This window comes from Chrysochloris asiatica, unplaced genomic scaffold (assembly GCF_000296735.1).
Source record: "Chrysochloris asiatica unplaced genomic scaffold, ChrAsi1.0 scaffold00079, whole genome shotgun sequence".
Lineage (NCBI taxonomy): Eukaryota > Metazoa > Chordata > Mammalia > Afrosoricida > Chrysochloridae > Chrysochloris > Chrysochloris asiatica.
Window position 1 is genome coordinate 4,799,359 of NW_006408597.1, and position 25,328 is coordinate 4,824,686.

Below are 25,328 nucleotides of genomic sequence, written 5' to 3' on the forward strand. Positions count from 1 at the left end.
TCAATTGTAGGAAAAACAGTAGAGGTCCTGCCGGACGGCCATAAGCAGGCCTGGCCCTCCCAGGACGCCCCCGAGCCGAGAAGAGAAGGCCACACTGGGGATGTCCTCCCTGGAGGCGGGGTAAGGGGAGGGGATGGTTCTGAGCAGGTGGGCGTCACGGAGGCTCCAGATTCTCGTGTAGCAGTCCTGGCCCACTAAGCAAGAGAATGCAAAGGAACACTATGTACGAGAGCACATGGCTTCTCAGGTTCATAAGTGCTAGAGATGATTTTATGGGTACTAAACCAGAATTCCCTGGTGGAAATAATTTCTAGTGATAATACAGTTTTGAGACTTCTGAGTTGCCTTGTGCTCTAGGACCATAACCAGTTGTAGGAATTCTAAGTGCTAAGATGCAGTGGCCAGTTATGACAACTTGGCTCAAACCGCAGTCATCATGGCTGACAGATGAAGGATTCTGCTGCCCTGGGTGTCAAGAACTATCCGAGAGAGCTAGGCCTAGATAATATGTAACTGATTTCCAGAAGCAACACTTGTATACTCAGAGTTCTCTTCATGTCACTTAGGGCTTAAAGCTTGGGTTGTGGGAGTACGGGCACAGAACACATGAGGAGGCTTTGAAAATTTGTGGGAAACTTTCATTCCGTTTTCCACAAGCTTTTTGAAGCCCCCTTGAGTGTGATTGGAGAGCTCTGTAGGGAAAGAGGGCAGACCTTTGGTGCTTGTGGATTTCACATGAGTGCTTTGGACCACTATGTGGCTCCAAGACCACTGCACTGAAGGAGGGGCGACCTCCACAAAGTTGAATTCAGGTACAGTTCTCTGAGGGTACTGCAGCTAGGGACCACTCTGCACTGGCCTCTCATGCCTTAGCTCTGCTCTATTATCCAGCACACAGAAGCTCTTCTGAGGTAAACCCTTGTGGAAAATATTCTTCAGAATTCTAACAGTGATGCTTCTTAGCCAGTAAAAAATTTCATGGGAGATAAGTACATTCTGTAGGAGTAGTTGGAAATTTGAGTATTCAGGAAGACTGAGAACATAATCCTTAATTCATGAATGATCTTCCATGTTATCAGGGTATACTATATCCCAGAAGCACAATCTATCATTGACTTACAACGCCCTACAAGGAGTTTAGCTATTAGAAAGCTCTCCTACTCTACAGGCCCTCCCTGGAGCCACAGGGATGGAGTCCATCTGAGGAACCTGAAGCTACTTTATAATAATCTTAATTTCTTTTCTCAGCACTCCCTGGTGGAAGTGGGAATAGAAAAACAGGAAGCTTATTTTTAGACAGGACATTGCATGATGAGATAAGGGTTACAGTGAATGCTGACCCAAAACCTTGATCCCCAGGGTCCTGTTTTATTTCCCCCAACTCTTGTCCCTTTCTGAGGTGGTGTTAATCCACTAGCGTGAACAAAGGGCTATCCGGCTTGTGGATATTTAAACTGTTACTCCCTAATATCCAATCTGTTTTCCTTCTGGTACCCTGTTCCCATCTGTTAACATTCCCTTCCTTTCTAATTTTTGAGCAGCTGACTTCTCCCTTTCCTCCTGGAGATTCTTCCATTTAGGGGCCCTCAGGGACAGTACTGGATGGGGTGGCATTGTCCCTTCCCCAGTTACCTGCCATCACGAATCCTTCTTCCTCATGCACGTGCAGGGGCAGGTAGGCATATTCATTCACGTGACCATCAAACTGCCTTAAACATTTCATGGTCCTCAGGTCCCACAGCTTGATCTATGGAAGTATAAGGGGTTGTTAGAGAGGGCCCAGCTTGCAGATGGTGAGGCCAAGATGGCGGAAGCCAGGAAGGGAAAGGTGATTTATGAAGGTCTCAGGCCCGTTCTGCTCACTGTGGCCAGCACAGGAGAGCCCTGAAAGTCTTCACTGTGCCTCAGCTCCAGACACCTGTTTGGTGTCTTGCTGCAAGGGTCCCTTCTGCATTAGCTCTACACTGGGCAGAAGGCTGGGCCTCAAAGTCCTAGGATTTCTGTGCTACCCCCACCTTTCCAGCCATGTCCGATGCTATCAGACACTGTTCTTCTCGGAGGATCTGCAGAGAGGTCACTGCTGAGTCATGGGACAAGCTGAGTGTCTTCCAGCCCTTGCCCCGACTTTGAGAACGCAGATCAATGGCAAAGATCTCCCCGGAACGACAGCCATTAAACAGCAAAGGAGCCTGTGGAAAGAGGGACTGCTGTCACCTCCCTGATCTCAGTCCTTTAGAAAGTGTGGGTAGAGATGAGTTAGGGCTTGGGTCTCAGTGGAATTGGAAGGGAAGAAGAGTTCCCATGATCGGGCAAGAGGACGAGTCCATGTATCTTTCTTGTGGGAGATCCTACAAGCTGCTGTACTGCCCACTTAAGCCCCTCATGTATCCCCCAAGGTCATCTGTGAGGAGCTGGGAGGATGAGTATGGAACAGGTGAGATGAAAGATCCCAGTGAAGACATGGCGTCCAAACAGGAAAGCCAGTGAGGAAGCCTGAATGAAATTTCTGCTTACTGCCCAAGACAGGTCAGCAGACTCCCTCCTTTATCAGGAAGACGTTTAGACATTTAAAGAAAGATGTCATTTTTCTAGTGGGCAAGTCTCCAAAATGCAGAATTTTGATTTATAGATTAAGACAATGAGCAACTTGAAAGTTGTGGATTAAGCTATGCACTGGGATTTGTATATTTTTTCCATTATTCTGCAGGCTAATCTAAGGACCCCCAAATTGCTAGAAGTTCTCTTAAATAGGAAGTAATTCAAACTCAGCTTGTTGGTTAGTGCTTTGACTCAGTTCCAACCCATAGTTGTGTAGGGGTCTCCGAAGAGCGCCTGGTGACTTTGAACTGATGACCTTGTGGTTCAGGCTGACCTTTCAGTCCAATGCTTATCCTACAGCACCACACCAGGACTCCAAATCCAGCTTAGCCAAGCGTTTTGGGAGCAGCCCAGACAGATTCACAAACTAATCCCCTCCAAAACTCTCTTTCTCTATAAAAAGGGAGGCCAGCTAGGTGCCTTCACTCTTGGGGAACTTTGGTAACTCCCTTCCCAACCCAACCCACCAAGACAGCAAACTGCTGTGCCAGGACGTCACTGTTGGTCCTGAAGGATTGTCGGTGTCCCGTCACCACGTTGGTCAGCAGGACCTGCTGAGAGAGGCCTGAGGGAGACAGAGATCAGCCCGTGAGCCTGAGGGGGGCGCATGCTGGGTGGTGGGCTTCAGGTCTGTGAGTTCCTTGATGCTGGGGCTGGGGAGGCCGCCATGCTCACCTGTGCTGAAGCAGTTATTGGCCTGGACATTCAGGGACCACGCACAGGACCAGGCACTGGGGGTCCGGAAGCTGCAGAGCATGTCAGGCTGGTCTACTGCTAAAGGGCACAGAGAGGGCAAAGTGTGGCTGCCCGTGGCAGGGGTTCCTTCCTCGGTATCACCAGATTTGGAAAACCTCTACAAGCAGCAGCTCCAAAGGTTCTATACTCTGGGCTCCATTCTGGGTTTTGTGATTGTGGGAGACATGCAGCCAGAGGAAGAGTGACCTTCTGAGGCTTTCCTGATAGTTACTGATAGGGGGGCGGGGCAGGGTGTGTGTGAATATGATGCTATAAGCAAGTTGGTTTCAACCCCGCTCTGCAAGCAAACAAACTGTAACAATGAACAGCCAGCCAGGTAACTACCACCTAGATTAAGCAGAGTACCCCAGAAGTCCTTGTTTCGTGTGCTCCCAGCTCTCCCCACCCCTGCAAAGGTAGCCACAATCCTGACTTCTAAGGCCACACAGACTAGTTTTATAGGGAAAGTTCTGCACCCTGCTTTGCCTAAAGTTCTGCATTTGTGAAATGGAGACAATAATCTCTGGGCCTCCTGGATGAATGGGAGGAAGGGCAGACCCTCTCATTAGCCCCAAGGGAGGTGGAAGGGACAGGTGCAATCTTCACTTCACAGAGGTAAGCAGTCTACTCAGGCAGGAAGGGGGGGCTGGTGCTGCACAGGGAGGCCTAACCCTGTCTCATTGGTCTGAATACTTGGACTGACAGAAAACTTAACATCCAGAATGCCGCACGAAGGACAAGCCCCTTCAGTGGCTTAATACAGGTTTTCTGAATGGATCCATACAGGCAGCCCAAACTTTTTGGTGTCACACCATCTGCTGTAGCACAGTAACTGCTCTGGCTGCTGAAATGACCCAAAGGGCTGAAGAGGATGGGACGCATTACGGAAACACCTGTGCTCAGTGCTAATCCTGAGGCCACACGAAGCAGTCCTCCCCTGGTTGGTTCTGCAGCCAGTCCCCAACCTGCAAACTCTGAGCTGGGCTCACCCAGCCTGTATTCCTCCTTTCCTCTCTGAACCACCCTGCAGAGCTTCTGCTGTTGGCTGCAGTTCCTGGGAGGCATGGTGGCAAACGTCTACTTCTCCCAAGGAGAAGGGCCTCATACCTGGATGACTGTGGGCAAACAGTGAGGCTGGGAGCAGAGTGGCAGCTGGGAGCAGAGTGGCGCAGCCTGGAGTCTTCGCAATCCCCCGGCGGCACAGCCTGGAAAACGCTGCTAAGGACAGGCAGGGACAGACTGCCCTTGGGGAGGAAGGGTGGGCATGAATACCCTCCAGAGAATTACCCAGACACAGAGGAGGGCAGAGAACCACACCATCATGCAGATTTAACACTTTTCCATATTCTGCTTCCGAGGTTCCTTTTCACAGGGTTGTCCTCCTCAATCCAATTTTCCCTTCTTTCCTACCCAGAACAAATCACTAGTCTAAACAGGCGCATTGCTCCTAGGCCAGGTGTAACATTTTCACTACCCTTGCTGTTAAGTATCGTCAAGTCGGTTCTGACCCATAGCAACCCTATATAGTGTTACCAAGGAGCAGCTGGTGAGCTTGAACCGCTGACCTTGCAGTTCAAATAAGTCTTTGCAGTCTGATGCATTAACTACACTTGGTCGTCCATAAACAACAGAAAGTACTACGCTATCTTTTGAGAGACAATAAATGACATCCCATCTTTGACAACTGTTCTACCTACATCCTCTAGATGGGGTGTGTTGATGTGAGCAAACTGGTCACCAGAGTCCACGCTTTTGTATGGAGACACCACAGCTAAGTGCTCACTGCTGGGGGGCACTCAGGTGGTTTTTTATTTCTGTTCTGCATCTCTTTCTTGCCTCCTCTTCCCAGGTCTGGGAATGTCTCCAAGATCAACCCCCAACCAAACCAGTGCCTTGGAGTTGATTCCAACTCAGCACCTCTGAAGGACATAGCAGAATTGCCCTGGCGGGTTCCCAGGGCTGCCAATCTTTATAGAAGCCGACTGCTGTGTCTTTCTCTCAAGGAGCGGCTGGTGGATTTGAACTGCTGACCTTACTAACACAGTTACCCAAGTGCTTAACTGTTGTGCCACCAGGGATCTTTCTCTAAGGCAATGTTTCTTAGCCCACGATAGGAGTTTTATTTTACACTACAACTGAATACATACCCACAGGTACTTGAAGCAAGAGTTTCATATTTGCCCTTAGTAATGGTGAAACTGATATTTTTTTAGTCTATTTCATGAGAAACGTTGCCCAATAAGTTAATGTTAACAACAACAACAACAAGTGCAGTTTGAAAACATGTACACACATAGTGGAGTTCAGGACAACCTTCCACCACTGCTTGTTAAGTGCCGTTGAGTTGGTTCTGACTCACAGCGACACTGAGGAACCATCAACCTTGCAGTTCAAACCAACCTTGCAGTCCAGTGCTTATCCTACAGTGCCATGCCTACAGGACTCCTTCCACCACTGCAGGGAGCTGAAAACACAGGATGCAGATCTGAACAAGGTGTCATTTTTATAAAGGGTGATTCTGTGAACTGCAGAATCAGTAGGTGATGATTACTTGAAATGACCACAAGAGGGCAGGCCGATTATGCTACAATGTTATTGTGGCTAAGCGCTGTCCAGGCCAACTCAGGGACATGACCCTGATAGGGTTTCGGAGGCTGTAAATCTTTAGAGGATCAGAAAACCTCATCTTTCTCCTGTGGTGCAGCTAGCGACCACGCTCCCAAGCTACAAAAGACCATCTTTTTAAACCTAATTATATGGATTTTTAAAAATCATCTCTTTAAAGAAACACAAAAGCCCCTGTTTTAAGATGAGAAATGAGAGCAAGGGTCTGGTTTTCTCTCTGATTAAAGCCTGGCCTCTTCTCTCCTCTGATTAGACCATCGCATTAACAATCAGCTCCACTACTCACAGACCCCATGAAACAAAAGCCACAGGAAAACTTTAATTTTTGAACACACATCACTTTGTGTTTGTCTTACGTTAAGATTTGTAATCAGCTCTTGAATGGCTTGCAACTCTGGAATACAGCACTATGCACTAGGTTCTGGCCTAGCTATCATTTGTTAAGTGCCTATGATGTGCCAGCGATTGTGTGAAGTGTCCACAGACACGACTAGATGCCAATCTTATGACAACTCATGAAATGGGCACTATTTGCAGTGAGTGGTCACACAGATTTAAGAACCCATTTATTATGGAAATGAAGCCAAGGGTAGGCTAATGAACCTGTGACTCTGACAGGCAGGTCAAAGAATGTCCCCGAAGCACATGATGGACAGTGGTCCTGAGCAGTGTCATGAGGACCCCAAGGCTCCCAAGGGGAAGGCTCAGCCATCCCGACACCACACTGCGGTGCAACCAGCAAAGGAGCCCTTGATCACTCTCTGGAGACAGAGGCTGTTGCTGCTGTAAAGCGCGGTTGAGTCGGTTCCGACTCATAGTGACCCTGTATAGGGTTTCTGAGCAGTGTCTGTAGAGGCAGAGACTAGAAAGAGCCCTCAAAGATGGCTGGTCCTGGCCTAGAGCCCACACACCCATGGCCAATGCCAATGGAACTTCCTCTTTGGGCCCTGCCCTCAGACGTCTGCAGGAAGGTCCCTGCTGCGCCCCCAGGACCACTATCCCTGCTGCCTTTTAACTCTTCCCACTTTGCCCAGAAGGACTTGTGGTCCCTTCCCAGGGCCTAAGTTCGTGACTGTGTGACCTATCTATGACCCCAGAGGCCTATGCTACACCAAACATTGGTAGATAGGCAGGCTCTGGAGCAGGAAGGCCTTGGGAGCCGATCCTGGCCAATCACTTACACATGAGGTTCTCAGAATAGTGCCGGGCTCACAGACCCCACCACATCTGAGAAACAGCCATCAGGGGGACCTGACTACTATCCTGGGCTCTGGGCCCTCAGATGCTTGTGCCATCTCACAAACCTTCCAGAAGGCCCAGGTCCATATCAGGGTGTGTCTGCCCATTAAATCTGCTCACCCACCAAAAGATACAGAATATGGGAATCCAAGTGATTCAGCGAGGCCCAGCACACACAATTCACCTGGGGAGGAAGCACACAGCAAGACGGACGATTGGTTTGATTGCCAACTCACAGAGGAACAAAAAACACTGCTCTTTTGTAGAATAACTTCTAGGAATAGTGTTATGGATTGAATTGTGTACCCCAAAATATGTGTCAACTTGGCTGGGTCATCAATTTTGTGATTGGATGTAATGATCCTGTGTTTGAAAATCCTCCTCTCTATGATACTAATGAGGCAGGATGTCAGGAGTTACGTGAACCAAGCAGTGTGCAATCTACAGGATTATGCTGTGTCTTGAGTTAGTCTCTTTTGACATATAAAAGGGTTTGAGTAAGCAGAGATCAGAGGGCCCCCTACCACCAAGAATGAAGAGCCAGGAGCAGAGCTCATCCTTTGGACCCAGGGTCCCTGTGCTGAGCACCTCCTAGACCCAGCTGAAGACTGATAAGGACCTTCCCCGGCTCAAGCCCACAGTGAGAGTCCTCCCCTCAAGTAGACACCTTGAATTTGCGCTTCTAGCCTCCTCAACTGTGAGAGAATACATTTCTGTTCATCAACACCGTGGAGTTTCTGTTTCAGCAGCACTAGAGGACTAGAATGGACACAGACACACGACGTCTTTCTACGGGTCCTGCTTTTCTGAAATGGGCCCAACAGCATTCTGAATGGGGGACTTCCATGCTCTGCCATCTAGGGCCTTGAGGGAGGGAGTAATTCCCAGGCCTCAGTCCTTCATCATCAACACGCCCACAGTGACATGTCTGACACATCTCACCACCGTCTTGGGTGGGGTGCTGAATTCTCTACGATGACAGAGGGACCAGTCTAACTCTGAAGTAGGGGAACTTACATGACTTTGCCCCAAACCATTTCAGCCTGTAATCCAATTTACGGCTCATGTTCCCACCACATAGAGTCACAGGTACAGCCATTACCCCACTGCAGTTGACAGATAGCTCCCCAGACAGCAAGCTCCTTATAAAAAGGGGCTTCAAAACATTTGTGGAGAAATTCCATTATCTTTCAATTCAATTTTTCTACAAATTTTTGGAAGCCCCTCATATTTACTAGATGCCAGTGTCAGCCACCGTGTCGGTGGAGCTTGGCAGAGGACCCGTATGTCTACGGCTACACACATCCCAGAACTCTGCGTCCTGGTGTGGCCTCATTTGGATCAACTCATGCTATTCCTGAAGGGAAGGTTCTTACAACCAAGGAAAGCAGTACGGCTCCACACCGACTCCCAAATGTGTAAATTCAATGTTACTTCTAAGACAAGAAAACACCTGAGGTCCTTTTCTTCCACTGTGAATTGTAAGGAACTAGAACTCAATCTGTCCCTGGGGGGATGAGGACACCATGCCCAGCCTTCCTCAAATAGCTTTCTCCTCTACTCTGAATTTGGGCAATCACTTCTTAGTGTAGAGGAGGCTGCCAGGCTAAAGAGTGGATGAGTGTACCTTCCGGTTGGTGAAGTATAAGTTCTCATGCATTCTCACAGTGAGTGATGGGATTCGCAGAGAGCTGAGGTTGATAATGCTGTACTTGGAACCACCCGCTTTGATGTCGATGACTGTGAAGATCTGATCCCTGTTGGTATTCGCCTGGAGGAACAAAGTGAACAGCAGGTGACCTCATAGGCTGAGGCAGGCAGGCTTCCTAAGACCCTCTGACCAAGCGTCCACCTTTCTTGACCGATATGCCCCAGGCATTTTCACCAGGCCCAACTTTCCCCCTACTCCACACAGCAATCTCCGGGCAAAGCCAACAGCTGTCTGGCCTAGTGACTCAACAGTAGGGACGAGAAACACAGTGAGGGGGGCTGCAGGAAGTCTGAGGTCTGCACAGTGACCCAGAACCAGGCCTGGAAAAGTCTAAATGTTCATTCAGAGAACGGTTCAGATGAAGGAGGGGCAGCCACACGGTGACACGTGACCCTCATGAAAGCCAGGCAGCAAAGTGAGAAATGTTCATTCAGAATTGTCAAGAGAAAAACATTCTCTCTCTAGAGCCAGTGACCTGGATTCAGACTTTGAGCCTGTGAGAAAATAAATCTATTTGGTAAGTAAAAAAAAAAAGTACCAGAGAAAAGAATATATTAGAATGGAGGCTATTTTTAAGAGTTTTCTTTATTCATTTAATAAAAAACAAAACACTGCAGTAAATAATTACTCCAAAGCACAATCTCTAGATATTTCTATGTTTTATATATACTGATAAATACAACATACACGAGGCATTGGGCTGGGCAAGTTCACCTGAGAAGAATAGCTATGCTCCTGGAAGGAAGGATCATTATCAGTGACGACTCAGATCCGCCTGCCCACCACGTCAGTGCTGGACCCAGCCGGATGCAGCCTGTGGTCAAGGGGCTGCTGACTGCTTTGCAGCCCTTCCTGTCCAAGGCCTGCTACCAGTCCAACGTGGTCCTGGTCAGAGCATTTACTTCCTGGATCTCACCACAGGGCAAGGGTGGGTGGGGCATGGAGTGCCTGATGGCACCCCTAAAGTGGTGGTGGGTGGACCTGAGGGCCCTGCTGTGCAGTGAGCTGTGAGCCCCGTGGGTCTGTGGAGCAGGCAGCTGAAGGTGAAGGCGACGGCCATGAAGCTGGAGGTTTCCTCAGAGCCCTGAAGTAGCAGCCTTTTGGGAGGAGGCGGTAGCACTGTGCACACACCTGAGAGGGACAGCTGATGCTCTCAGGCATTTCAGGGCCTGCCAGGAGTAAATGGATGGAAGCTGGCAGACAATGGAGGCCTGGAGAGGCCACCACTTATCTGTCAGCTTGTGTACTGTGCTGGCTTGTGTGTTGCTGTGATTCTGGAAGCTTTGCCACTGGTATTTTATATACCAGCAGGGTCACACATGGTGGACAGGTTTCAGACATGCTTCCAAATTAAGATGGACTAGGAGGAAGGAGAGAGGGACTATTTCTGAATATTTAGTCACTGAAAACCTTATGAACAGCAGTGGAGCACTGTCAGATAGCACCAGAATATTGAATACTGAAACATGACGAACAGCACCAGAGTACTGTCATTACAAATGTCTTTTTTATTAACAACATAAAAGATGACTGTACACATGGACCTCACCAGATGGAATACACAGAAATCAAATTGACTACATCTGTGGAAAGAGACAGTGGAAAAGCATCAGTGAAACCAAGGCCAGGGGCAGACTGTGGAACAGACCATCAACAGCTCATATTCAAATTCAGACTGACACTGAAAAAAATGAAAACAAGTCTAAGCCAAAATATGACTTTGAATATATCCCACCTGAATTTAGAAATCATCTGAAGAACAGATTTGATACATTACACACTAAAGACAGAAGACCAGAAGTGTTGTGGGATGACATCAGGAATATCACACAGGAAGAAAGCAAAAAGAAGACAAGAAGGAAAATACCAAAACGGATGTCAGAAGAGACTCTGAAACTTGCTCTGCAGAATAGAGATGCTAAAGTAATGGAAGAAGTGAGGAGGTAAAAGAGCTGAATAGAAAACGTCAAAGGGCAGCATGAGACAAAAAAAGAAATATGCACAGACCTGGAGTTAGAAAACCAAAAGGGAAGAGCATGCTCAGCAGTTCCCAAGCTGAGGGAACTACAGAAAAATCCAAGCCTTGACTTGTAATATTGAAGGATTCTATGGGCAAAGCATTGAAAGATGCCAAAAACATCAAAAGAAGTTGGAAGGAATCCACAAAGTCACTGCATCAAGAAGAGATGGTAGATGTTCAACCAATTTAAGAGGTAGCATAGGCGCGAGGGCCAATTATAATGAAGGAAGAAGTCTAAGGTGCACTGAAGACATTGGCAGAGAACAAGGTTCTGGAAATTGGTGGAATTGAAATTGAAGTCTTTCAACAAACTGATGCAGTACTGGAAGCACTCACTCATTTATACAATTATATTTGAAAAACAACTCCCTGGCCAACTGATTGGAAGAGATCTGCATTTGTGCCTATTCCAAAGAGAGGTGACCTAACAGAATGTGGAAATCATTGTACAATATCATTAATATCGCATGCAAGTAAAATTTTGCTAAAGATAACTTAAAAATGGCTGCAACAGTACATTGACAGCGAACTACCAAGAGACTCAAGGTGGATTCAGAGGAGGATGTGGAATGAGGGGTATCATTGCTCATGTCAGATGGATCTTGGCTGAAAGCAGAGAATACCATAAAAATGTTTACCTGTGCTTTTTTGACTATGCAAAGGCCTTTGACTGTGTGTATCATGACAAGCAATGGACAACATGTGGAGAATGAGTATTCAGGAACACTTAATTGTGCTCATGAGGAACCTATACATAGACCAAGAAGCAGTTGTTCAAATAGAACAAGGGAACACTGAATGGTTTAAAATTACAAAAGGTTTGCCTAGGGTTATATTCTTTCAGCATACTTATTCAATCTGTATGCTGAGCAAAAAAATCAAGAAGCTGGATTATATGAAGAAAAACATGGCATCAGGATTGGAGGAAGACACCTGAGACCTGCAGATGATGCAATCTTGCTTGCTGAAAGCAAAGAGGACTTAAAATACTGATGAAAATCAAAGACCACAGCTTTCTGTATGGGTTGCACCTCAATGGAAAGAAATAAAAATCCTCATTACTGGACCAGTAAGTAACATCAAAATAAATGGAGAAAAGAATGAAGTTGTTAAAGATTTCATTTTGCTCAGATCAACTGTTAACACTCATGGAAGCAACAGTCAAGAAACTAAACAACATACTGCATTAGGCAAATCTGCTCCATAAGAGCTCTTTAAAGTGTTATACACCAAAGATGTCATTTGGAGGACTAAGGTGTGCCTGACCCAACCCATGGTATTTTCAGTTGCCTCATATGCATGCGAAAGTGGACAGCGAGTAGAGAATGGATGCATTTGAGTTATGGTGTTGGAGGAGAATATTAAAAGTGCCATGGACTGCCAAAAGAAGAAACAGATCTGTGTTGGAAGAAGCACAGCCAGAGTGCTCTTTAGAAGCCAGGATGGTCATATTTTGTCTCTTATACTTTGGACATATTATCAGGAGAAATCAGTTCCTGAAGAAAGACATCATGCTTGGTAAAATGGAGGGTCAGTGAAAAAGACAAAGACCCCCAAGGAGATAGACTGGCACAGTGGTAACAGTAATGGGTTCAAACATAGCAATGACTTTGAGGTTAGTGCAGGACTAAGCAGTGTTCCTTTCTGTAGTGCCTAAGGTCTCTAGGAGTAGGTACAGACTCAACAGCACCTAAAATCAAAAAGAACTGGATTGGAAAAACTGGATCTCTGAGGGGCAATAGGCCTTTCCCAACCCTCTGGTTCATACCAGACTGTGAGAGTCGCCCTACCTCCACCAGAGAGCTCTTAGTTGAGAAGTCTGCATACACAGCCTGTGGGAGCTGAGATATGGAATCACCACTCAGAACAGGCAGACGCCACAGTCCCCATGCAGCCTGCTGAGGCAAGTCAGCCACAACAAAATAGTCCACTGATTCAGATCAAATTGTACTCCAAATACACACGAGGGCAGCAGAAGATTGATGTGAGGCTTGTTCCCCAACAACCCATTTTGTGGAGAGCCTCTGCTACGAAACTGTCCAGGGCAAGAAGGCTCTGCATTAACCTCAAGGGTCAATTCTGCTGTTTCAGCCTCCAAGAGCACTGAGGTCACGCTCTAGGGTTAGTGTCTTCTCTTACACTCCCTGGCTTTCCATGGGTCTCCAGGAAGGACAGGGTTTGTCTGGCTGCTCATGCTCTCACGTGCCGCACCCCCACCCCCCTGAGTTCTGAGAGGTCTGGCTCCTTTTGGTTCTAGGAGATCCTTTAACTCTACCAGCATTTTTCTGGTCACTGTTGTTACGTGCTGTGGAGTTGGTTCCGACTCATAGCGACCCTGTACAGGGTTTCCGAAGCTGTAAATCTTTATGGGAGCAGAAAGCTTCATCTTTCTCCCGCGGAACAGCTGGTAGTTTCGAACTGCTGACCGATTTGTAACCACTATGCTACCAGAGAAATTGGCTGCTGGCTTCCGTTCTAATCAAAGGCACAGGAAGACTTCCTGCTCCCTGTAAATGACATCATTACTCTAGACAAAGGTCTGCAGGCCCCTCCCACTCAGGCTCTGGCTACGGAAGATGCACTGGAACTTCAAGGTTTCCTACCAAATCCTGCCCCAGTTTAGAAGAGTCCGAGCATCTTGGTTCCCTGTGCACCTTTCTGTGTGTAACACACACACTCGAGGAAACATGGCTCTGAAGTGGTTCTTAGTCAATGTGTGGCTGGGTCCAGGCTCTCATGCAAAATGACAGAGCTGAAATGGGCAAGAGGACCAGGGTCACAGCACAGTCTGCCCTATCAGCCCCTAGGATCTGTTACCAGCTAGCGAGCAGGGGCTTGTGAAAACCACAAAACCAAGATGGTATCACTTGCTTTCATGGCATTTGGCTTCTACACAGGTTAGACAGAAGCTAACACCAAGCCCACAGAGTGGCCTGGGGATGGCCACCAGGCTTCCCCCAACCAGAGGCATCTCCCTTCTACTCACCAGTATGAGGTTAAACTGGTCACTTGCCAAAGCGGACGGATCTGAGCTCTGAATATGGACCTTTCCCTTTTGCATGCAGGTCACACGCAGCTCATGAGCTAGACTGCAGGAGGGAGACAGAGAAGTGGGGAGGGCATGGACTCCAGGCCGGGACATCCATGAACAAGTCTCAGTGGGTGGTGTAGGGCAGAACCTAAGACCATGTCTCCTAGTTGGCCCTCTCTGTATTACTTCATAGCAATGGAACTAAGCAAGATCCCAAAGAATCTGAGGTTCTGGCTTTCCTAAGGGAAAACTAAAAACAAAGAAATGGGTGATCCATTCACAAAATCGAAGAAAGTTAGAGCTAGAAAGAATTGGTATTTAGAACACCCAGTAAAACTCTTTCTCTTGAGAGGCAGAGAATAAGGCCTAGAGGCATTACACTCAGGCTAAAGGGCACTTGCGTAATGAGAAGAGCCCAAGGACACAGCTACTCAATCTGCTGTCCCTTTCCCTCATCACCCGACAGCTACCTTAGCAGGTTTCAGAGTAAAGAACAGACTTTTATGTTCAAACCTCCAACTCTTTTCCTTCTCAGGAGGGAAATAAAGGAGTGGCCTGCCTTGCCTACCTAGCTGGTAAGCCCTGCATGGTCCAAGAGAGCTGTGCCTCTGTGAGCCACCTCACTCTTGAGTGTTGTTACCTCCAATGAACAAGGGGAAGCAGCAGAACACAGGGGCTAGGAGCTTGGGACTGGAGTCAGACAGATGCGGGCTTCCTAACTATATCATGGGCCAATCACTGCTCGTTTCAGAACCTCCATCTCCTTTCCCAGAAACTGGGGGGAAATGCCAACCTATCTCAGGGTTTAGTTAGAATTATGGCAGACATCCCAGGTATTTCAATAAATGTAGTACACACACATCCATTTGGTGTCCTGAGTTTGGAGACAGCTTATCAGAATGGGGATTAGGAGGAGGCAGAGACTTCATGGGAAATGGAATGGTAGGACCTTCTACTAAACCTTAAATGGCTTTATGAGTAAATACTTTGTGTGATTTCATTTCCTATCTCCCTGGCCTCTTACAGGAGTCTCCTTCCCTCACTCTAGAGGGAGGGTCATGCTCTTAGGGATGACTGTGAACTGTAGCCCAGAGATCGGGATGCACCCTCACCAAATATATCCCTGCTCTATCCTGATTGTCCTCTTGTACTAAATAAAGGGAAGAAGAAGGAGAAAAAAACCAGTTATAAGAAAACATAACGCAGCGTTGCCTTACCGGGAGTAACTGGTGTTGCTGAGAAAACCCAGCTGTCTTTTTCGTAGCAAGGATGAGGCATTAAATCCCATTCTGGCTATTTTCTAAGTTAAAACAAAAACAAAACAACAACAACAAACAAACCAAATTCAAAGCAGCTTTATTTATGTCATGAGTTAAGGGGGAGTGGAGTTCCTGTGTGGTGCTGTAGGATCAGCACTGGACTGCGAACCACCAAGTAAGCAGTTCAAACTCCTTGGAAACCCTATACGGGGTTGCTATGAGTTGAAACGGACTCAATGGCACTTAACAACAACAACAGCAAGGGGCAATGTTTTTCATTGCCCACGATGCAATGAAGAAACAGGTAATAAGATGCAGAAATTACAGGCACAGAAACCTGACAGCCTTCTCAGCAAGAAGCATATGAGAATTAGAAAGTCTGCTCATTGCCTCTGCCCATGCCACTCATCAAATTACCAGAGGAGCCGAAGCCACCAAGTTCCGGGATGGGGAAGGACACCCAGATCTCCGTCAGGCTTTCTGTTTCATCTCTGGTGACCCCCAAGGTCAGGATTTTCTATTCTGCTACCCTGATGTGCCACTGTAAGATAATGCACTGGTCTTGCAAGGTCAGTTTGAACTGCAAGGTTGGTGGTTCAAACCCACCAGCTACTCCTTGGAGGGGAGCTACGGGTTGGAACCGACTTGATGGCACTTAATAACAACAACCCTACAACCATCAAAATGCCCTGGCATGGAAACTTTTCTCCTACATTGCCTGTGGTATGCAGAAGGGACACAAGAAACCCTCACATCCAAACCACAAACCCTAACTTCCTATTTAAAATCTGCTCCTGTGTGCTGCCAAGTTGGTTCTGATTCCTATTAACCCTGTATAAAGTGTCTGAGGCTGTAAATCTTTACAGGAGCAGAAAGCTTCATCCTTCTCCTGCAGAGTGCTGGTGGGCTCAAACTGCTGACCTTGCGATTAGCAGCCCAGGGTGTAACCCACTGTCCCTGAAATTGTGTCATGCTGCTTCCCAAGCTTCCTCCCTCTTGGACAGGACAAAACGTAAGACTGACTGATGAAACTGGGAGGGCGTGAGGAGGGACTTCCTTACCAGTTCTTATTTGCTTGGCTGGGTTTAATTAAGGAAAGTCCTGATCCACTCTCTCTCTCAGTGCTCAGGATCCTAAGCATTAGGGGGTGGCCACTGGCACCTCCTTTCAGCAGCAGGTGAATGGTGCCCACCTTTTTCTGCTTCTCTTCTTCCACTAGCTGCAGTCTCTTCTTCTCCATTTCCTTCTGCTGGATGCTCTCCTTTGTGAGCGGGTTGCAGTTGTTATGCCCAGGCAGCAAGCGAAAGTAGCGCTTCTTTTCAGGATCAAAGTAATATCCTGGCAGATCTTTAGTCAAAAGAAAGAAAATTCACTTCAACAGAAAACACTGGGGAGAATGCCTGGAAACCATCTAGCGAGGAGTCTGGTGGTGTGTCCATAAACCACCTCCTCCTGCCAGCTGCCTGTGTTTTCTGAAGAGGAGGAGGAGGGTTGGCATTATCAGCCACCATCCCTGATCAACTTCAACGCTGGGGGATATGACTGGCCCCAGGGCTTCCCTTTCTGACACAACCAACTTTTTCCTCTAGTGTCTTAATTTGCTCCTACATTGTTTTCCAAACCAGGAATGGGTGGATGACACACAGGAAATGTACACATTTTGAAATAAAGAGACACTGAGAAACATATCCAAGCCCTGGCTAAGGAAAAAAGGCAGTGAGAACAGACACAAACAGAAGATGAGGCAGAAGCAGGGGAGTCCCATCCAGCACACTGCTTACCTGGCACAGAAGAACTGCCAGCTGTACTGGAAGAGGTTGACGGGGACTCGTCGTCACCGGGACCAGAATCCTGTGGGCTTTGCAGTGTCCCCGTGTTATCACTGTGGACACACAGACACATAGTAAATTTCAGAAACAGGCTGAATTCCTGGTCATTCTCTGTGAAGGTTCTGTAGTGGTCATGCTCCACCTGACACACTGATGATTGATTACTTGGATTTTCCTCGTTTCATTGAAAACAGCTTACCTCCTTTAAATACATCAAAGTTGTTGTTGTTGTTGTTAAGTGCCATTGAGTCAGTTCCGACCCATAGCAACCCTGTACAGGGTTTCCGAGGGTGTAAATCTTTACGGGAGTAGAAAGCCTCATCTTTCTCCCGCGGAGCGGCTGGTAGTTTCGAACCGCTGACCTTAAGGCTTGCAGCCCGATTCGTAACCACTATGCTACCAGAGCTCCCTACATCAAAGTCAGGGTGAGGTTTTAATTTGTTCTTTCTTTTATTTTTTTTTAGGAGAATGTTGTTATTGTTAGGTGACATCCAAATGGTTTTGACTCATAGCAGGCCTATGTACAGCAGAACGAAACACTGTGCAGTCCTGAACCATCCTTGCAATCCCTGCTGTGTTTGAACCACAGTACATTCCATATTCTTCATAAACACCGTCATTCTTCTCCAGTCTTCCCTATTCACTGTCCAGCCATCACATGCATATGAGACTACTGAAAATATCATGGCATGGGCCAGCACTTTAGCCCTTGAAGTGACAGCTTAGCTTTTTACACTTCAAGGAGGTCTTTTGCAGCAGATTTGCCCAATGCAGTATGTTGCATGTTCTCCTTTCTGCTGCTTTCATTGACGTTGACTGTAAAATGAAATCCTTGACAACTATAATACTTTCTCTATTTATCATGATGCTGCTCATAGATCCAGTTGTGAGGACTTTTAGTCTTATGTGTTGAAGTGGTAGCATAGTGGGTTACAAGTTGAGCTGCTAACTGCAAGGTAGCTGTTCAAATCTATCAGCTTTCGGAGAAAAACGAGGCTTTCTACTCTTGTAAAGATTTACAGCCTCAGAAACCCTACACAGGGTCAGTATGAGTTGGAACCGACTCCTTGGCTCACAAACCACCACCACCAATCCATGAGTGTAGTCTTTGATCTTCCTAAGTAAGTGCTTCAAGTACTCTATGCTTTTAGGAAGCAAAGTTGTGTCATCTGCATACTGCAGGTTGTTAACAACCCTTCCTACAATCCGGACGCCACATACTTCTTCATATGGTTCAGCTTCTTGGATTATTTACACAGAATACAGATTATTCCGTATGTACTGTGAAAGGATACAACCCTGACAAACACTTTTCCTGATTTTATGTACAGGTACTACAAGAGCACAATTAAGTCTTCTGGATTTCCTATCTTTTGCAATTTTCCATAATTTTTTATGATCCACACAATCCAATGCCTTTGAATAATCACTAAAACAGAGGTAAACATCTTTCTGGTCTTCTCTATTTTCAGCCAAGATTCATCTGATATCAGTAATGATATCCCTTGTTCCACATCTGACTTGAATTTCTGGAAGTTCTCTGTGTTTTGCTTCAACTATTTTTGAATCATCTTCAACAAAATTCACTTGCATGTGACATTAATGATATTGTTCAATCATTTCCACATTCTGTTGATTTGCTTTTCTTTGGAATTAGGACAAATGAGGAAATCTTCCAATCCGTTTGTGAGGTGGCTGATTTCCAAAGTTTTTGGCATAGAAGAGTGAGTGCTTCCAGTGTTGCATGTGTTTGTTGAAACACTTCAATTGGTATTCCATCAATTCATCAATTCCTGGAGTTCTATTTTCCACTGATGCCTTCAGTGCAGCTTTTTCCTTCAGTACCACTGGTACTGAATGTATAACATAGTCATTTCCTCTTATCATTCAGTGAGATCTTTTGGAATTTTCCAGATGAAAAGAACAGAAATCCCTGTCAATAAGAATTCTACCAGCAGGGCTCAGCTGTCAGCTTAAATGCAGCGACAAGGCCAGGTGAATTTCATTCTCTGTTGGATTCAGTAGCATATGTAGTTACTTGACTTGCTAAGTCAAGCGGCTTCTGTAGCAATTACAGGCAGGAGAATATAGTAATAAAGCAAAGTCTCTTCTCTTAGAATCCTGATCCAAAAGGAAAACAATTGCAAAACTAGGTGGTAGGAACAAAAGCCCTTCCTCTTTCTTCCATAATGCTAAGTGATGCATAGTTGCTTTAGAATATATGGAAATACTATTTCCACAAATACTATGATGTATTTAAAAAAAATATTCCCCCCATTTTTATGGTGCAGAGCTTCCTGAGGTGGCTGCTCTGTGATCAGCAACGGGAGGAGGAAGCTATGTCATGACTGATGTCTACGTTCCTGGGCCTAGGACTGCGGCTCCATTCTTTCTACAGGAAGCCCAAAAGGACACTGTTGAGGCGAGCTTGACTCTTCCTGCAGAGCTCTGGTGGGAAAGGCCTGGGGCCCAGAAACACAGCCATGGCACTCCTTACAAAACACACTGATCTCTTTTTACAGTCTGGGACAAATCTGAAGCTTGGGCTCACAGGCGTAGATTTTATTCTGTACCTCATCAGACCTCCTGTATGCCAAGATCTTACCAAGTAGTCTGCTAAGGGTTTTCCACACATTATTGCTAATTTACAAGGTAAGTATTAGCCTCATTTTGTACAAGAAGAAACAATGACTCAGAGTGATGAAGCAACTTGTTCAATTTCACATAAAAGGCAGTGTCAAACCCTATAGAATAGGACCTCTTTCAAAGTCCTTGTTCTTTCCACAACATGCTGATGCTTTTTGCTACTTGGGCTGGGTCAATCTATTCTAAGAGATGCAGATTGTTATTTGACATCTGCCTTGACTCTAACTAGAAATCTGTCTTTGTGAAAAGAATCTGGACTGGAGAAGTTCTGAAATTGGCATACGTATCTGTTTGGTGAGGGAGGAACACGGTTGGGCAAAGATTTCTCTGGCCACAAATCCTATCAGCAGCCTTGAACTAGAAAGAACTTGTCATCTACTGGCAGGAGATAGGGTGGACTAGAAAATAACTTGTTCCGAGAGTGTAACGTTTGTATTGTTTTCATGCAAAAAATAAGTGGAAAAAAAAAAGTGGAATATGGAAATCGTTAACTGTCTCAAACCAGCAATTATTTGTAAGTTTGCTGGACTTTGGTGGCTTGTGTGTTGCTGTTATGCTGACAGCTATGCCACTGGTATTTTAAACAGTAGTAGGGTCACCTATGATGGTAAGTTTCAGCAGAGCATCCTAACTAAGACAGAGTAGGAAGAAGAAGAGGCAAACTGCTGCTGGATGATTAAATACTGAAAGCCTAATGAACAGCAGCAGAGCAGTGTCTGATATGGTGCTGGAAAATGAACTCCTCAGGTTAGAAAGCACACAAAATACAACTGGGGAAGAGCTGCCTCCTCAAAGTAGTAATTGTTAGGTACTGTCGAGATGGTACTGACTCATAGCAACCCTATGCACAACACAATGAAACACTGGCTGGTCCTGCACCACCCTCACAATCGTTGCTATGCTTGAATCCATCGCTGCTGCTACTGCCAATCCATCTAGTTTGGGGTCTTCCTCTTTTTAGCTCCACTTTACAAAGCATGATGTCCTTCTCCAGGGACTGGTCCCTCCTGATAATATGTCCAAAGTATGAGAGATGAAGAGTGTCAACATTCTGACTTCTAAGGAACATTCTGGTTGTGCTTCTTCCAACACAGATTGGTTTGTTCTTGTGACAGTCCATGGTACTTTCCATTTTCTTCTATAAGAGCATAACTCAAATGCATTGATTCTTCTATAGTCTTTCTTATTCATTGTCTACCTTTCACATACATATGAGACAACTGAAAATACCATGGCATGGGTCAGGTGTACCATAGTCTTCAAACTGGTATCTTTGCTCTTTAATGCTTTAAAGAGTTCTTGTGCCTAATGCAAGGTGTCACTTGATTTCCTGACTGCTGCTTCCATGAGTGTTGATGGTTGATCTCAGCAAGATGATGTCTTTGACAACTTCAATCTTTTCTCCGTTTATATGGCTGTTGTTTATTGGTTCCGTGGTGAGATTTTGTCTTCTTTACATTAAGGTGCAATCCATACCACAGGCTGTGATCGTTGATCTTCATCAGTAAGTATTTAAAGTCTTCTTCACTTTCAGCAAGCAAGGTTGTATCATCTGCATATCACAGGTTATTAATGAATCTTCCTCCAATTCTGATGCCAAGCTCTTCTTCCTATTATTCAGCTTTTTGAATTATTTGCTCAGCATATAGACCGAATAAGTATGGTGAAAGAATACAATCCTGGCACATACCATTCCTAATGTTAAACTATTTAGTGTTCCCGTGTTCTCTTCGAACAACTGCCTCTTGGTCTATGTACAGGTTCCTCACAAGCACTCATTCTCAGCAATGTTGTCCATAGCTAGTCATGATCCATACAACTGAAAGCCTTTGGGTAGTCAGTCAATAAGGCACAGGTAAACATCTTTCTGGTATTCTCTGCCTTCAGCCAAGATCCATCTAATGTCAGCAATGATATTCCTTGTTCCACATCCTTTTCTGTATCCAGCTTGGACCTCTGGCGGCAGTTCCCTGCCAGTGTAATGTTGCAACAATTTTTGAAATATTTTTAGCAAATTTTTACTTGCATAGATATCGATGAGTTGATCATAATGGAGCAAACTTTCTGGGGCCTTCATTTGCTGATGGGGGACAGCTCAAAATGCAAATAGCTACAAACATCCATTAATAATCAGAATGTAGAATGTATAAAGTATGAATCTAGGGAAATTAGAAGTCATTCAACAATGAAATGGAGTGCATAACATTTGATATCCTTGGCACTAGTAAGCTGAAATGAACAGGTACTGGCCATTTTGAATTGGACCATCATGTAGTTTACTATGCCAGGATTGACAAATTGAAGAGGAATGGTGTCACATTCATTGTCAAAAAGAATATCTCAAGATCTATCTTGAAGCACAATGTTGTATGTGATAGGCTAATATCCATATACACACAGGGAAGACCAGGTAATGCTACTAATCTTCAAACTTAAGCACTAGCCACTAAAGCCAACGATGATGACATTGAATTGATAAAAAATGCAATCAAGATGCATTGAAAATTACTGGTGATAGAATACCAAAGTTGGAAACAAAGAGAAGGATCAGTAGTTGAAAAATGTGGCCTTGGTGACAGAAATGATGCTAGAGGATCACATGACAGAGCAAAATCAATGACTTATTCATTGCAAATACCCTTTTTTAACAACATAAATGGTTGACTATATATATGGATTTTGGCATCCTAGTGTGGCGCTGTGTGTAAATGTGTCAGACTATAAAGCCATTTGAACTGCAAGGTCGGCGGTTCAAGCTCACCATCTGCTCCTTGGAAACCCTATGTAGGTTCGCTATGGGTTAGAACCGACTTGACGGCACTTAACAACAACATGCATATGGACTTTACCAAATGGAATACACAGAAATCAAATTGACTATCTGCAGGAAGAGAAAGTAGAGAAGCTCAAAATCATCAACCAAAACAAGGCCAAGGGTCAACTGTGGAACAGATCATCAAGTAGTTGCTCATAAGCCAAGTTCAGATTGAAGAAAATTAAAACAAGTTCACAAGAGCCAAAATGTGACTCTGAGTATATCCTACCTGGTTTTAGAGACCATCTCAAGAATTGATTTGATGCATTAGCCATTAATGTCCAAAGGCTGGAAGAGTAATGGGATGGCATAATGAAGAAAGCAAAGGTTATTAAAAAGAAAGAAAACACCAGAGACTCTAAAACTTGTTCTTGAATGTAGAAAAGTTAATGAGGTTGGAAGAAATGATGACGTAAAAGAAATTTTCTTCTCTGAAGCTAGAGAAGCTAAAAGCTAGAGAAGACAAAGTATTATAATGGAATGTGCAAAGACCTGGTGTTAGAAAACCAAAAGGGAAGAATGCACTCAGCATTTTTCAAGCTGAAAGAATAGAAGAAAAATTCAAACCTCGGATTTGAAGGATTTTATGGGAAAAAATATCTAACGACACAGGAAGCATCAAAAAAAGATGGCAGGAATGCAGTCACGGCACCAAAAAAGAACTGATTGCTGTTCAGCTATTTCAAGAGCTAGCATATGATCAAGAACCGATGGCATTGAAGGAAGAGGTCCAAGTTGTGCTGAAAGCATTGGCGAAAAACAAGGCTCCAGGAATTGATGGAATACAAATTGAAATGTCCCAACTAACTAATGCAGCGCTGGAGGCACTCATGCATCTATGCCAAGAAATTTGGAAGACAGTTACCTAACTGATTGATTGTAAGACATCCATATTTGTGTCCATCCCAAAGAGAGGTGACCCAATGGAATGAGGAAATCATCAAACAATATCATTAATATCACAAGCAAGTAAAATTTTGCTGAAAAGAATTTAAAAAATGGTTGTAGCAGTACATTGACAAGGATCTACTAGAAATTCGTGCTGGGATCAGAAGAGGACATGGAATGAAGAACATCACTGCTGATGTTAGATGAATCTTGGCTGAAAGCAGAGAATACCAGAAAAATGTTTTACTTGTGCTTTATTGACTGTGCAAAGGCATTCAACTATGTGGATTATAACAAACTATGGGTAATGTTGTGAAGAACAGGTATTCCAGAACACCTAACTGCTCATGAGGAATCTGTACATAGACCAAGAGGCAGTCATTAGAATAGAACAATGAGATTCTCAATAGTTTAAAATCAGGAAAAGTGTGTGTCACAGTTATATACTTTCACCATATTTATTCAATCTATATGCTGAGCATATAATCCATGAAGCTGGATAATATGAAGAAGAACATGTCATCAGGATTGGAGGAAGACTCATTAACAACCTGCCGTATGCTGATAATGCAACCTTGTTTGCTGGAAGCGAAAGGATTTGGAAATACTTACTGATGGAAATCAAAGACTACAGCCTTCAGTGTGGATTGCATCTTGATATATCTTGATATAAAGAAAATGAAAATCCTCACAACTGCATCAATAAATAATACCATGATAAAAGGAGAAAAGACTGAAGTTGTCAAAGACTTCATTTTGTTTGGAACTACTATCAACACTCATGGAAGCAGCAATTCAATAAACCAAACTACATACCACATTTGGGAAATCTGTATTCAAGAACAAAAATGTCAGTTTTAAGACTAAAGTGTGCCTGACCCAACTCACGGTATTTTCATTAGCCTCAAATGCATGAGAAAGTTGAACAATGAGTTAGAAAGACTGGTAGAAGAATCAGCACTTTTTAATTATGTTGTTAGAGGGTCAGCGAAAAAGAGGAAGATCTCCAATGAGATGGACTGACACAGTGGCAGCAACAATGGGCTCAAACACGACAATAACTATGACAATGGCTCAGGACTGGGCAGTGTTTCATTCTGTTGTGTATAGTGTCACTATGAGTTGGAACCAATTTAATGGCACCTAACAACGTGAACTGTCTCAAAATGTCCCCCAGCTAAATGATCAACATCAAATTCAAGATATTGGTTCCTTCTGGGATGTGACACTGGGGGATACTGGGAACTTCGGGCAATTAAGAGGTTTCTTTCTTAATAAGGTGGGTGGTGGGTACATGCTGACTGCATTATTCTAACTTTAAATTTTATGTTAGGTATTATATCACAGACACTTTCAAATGCATATTAGAAATTACATACACACACATGCTGAGTGTGCTTGTGCATTTTTTGTACTGTTTTCCAAGACTAAGCTTGAGTTAACGAATATGTTTGCAGAAAGCTATTTTCTTTGGCTGAAAAAAGGGGAGAAATGGGGAAACAGCTCTCTCCCAGAAATCAGGACCAGTATGAAAGGAAAGACTTATGTGACCACATCCCTTTGCTACTCAAACCGTGGTCCACTGGTCCGCAGCAATGACACTACCTGGGAACTTGTTAAAATGCAGTCTCCCTGAGATCTACCTCAGACCTGCTGAATCTGAATCTGCACTTTGGTGAGATTCCCCACACATAATGACGTATGTATATGTGTGAGAAGTATCCCCACACATAACGACGTATGTATATGTGTGAGAAGTATCCACACACACAACGACGTATGTATATGTGTGAGAAGTATCCACACACACAACGACATATGTATATGTGTGAGAAGTATCCCCACACACAATGACGTATGTATATGTGTGAGAAGTATCCCCACACACAATGACTTATGTATATGTGTGAGAAGTATCCCCACACACAATGA

At 44.9% G+C, this 25,328-nt stretch overlaps 1 protein-coding gene across 3 annotated transcripts in view; it reads right to left on the reverse strand.

Moving 5' to 3' along the window:
• Window positions 1-25,328, reverse strand: part of DCAF4 (DDB1 and CUL4 associated factor 4) — a 25,679-nt gene continuing 351 nt past the window's right edge. Inside the window, exons 2-13 of one of the 3 annotated variants that reach the window (XM_006865558.1) lie at window positions 17,000-17,100; window positions 16,411-16,565; window positions 15,177-15,259; window positions 13,915-14,017; window positions 8,825-8,968; window positions 7,332-7,381; window positions 4,441-4,538; window positions 3,274-3,372; window positions 3,087-3,163; window positions 2,016-2,189; window positions 1,633-1,747; window positions 1-194 (exon numbers count right to left, since the gene is read on the reverse strand). In XM_006865558.1, coding sequence (XP_006865620.1) covers window positions 1-194; window positions 1,633-1,747; window positions 2,016-2,189; window positions 3,087-3,163; window positions 3,274-3,372; window positions 4,441-4,538; window positions 7,332-7,381; window positions 8,825-8,968; window positions 13,915-14,017; window positions 15,177-15,259; window positions 16,411-16,565; window positions 17,000-17,100 — 1,393 coding nt within the window. Of the gene's footprint in view, window positions 195-1,632; window positions 1,748-2,015; window positions 2,190-3,065; window positions 3,164-3,273; window positions 3,373-4,440; window positions 4,539-7,331; window positions 7,382-8,824; window positions 8,969-13,914; window positions 14,018-15,176; window positions 15,260-16,410; window positions 16,566-16,999; window positions 17,101-25,328 lie in introns of all 3 variants that reach the window. The other 2 variants (XM_006865557.1, XM_006865559.1) reach the window with 2 other exon arrangements.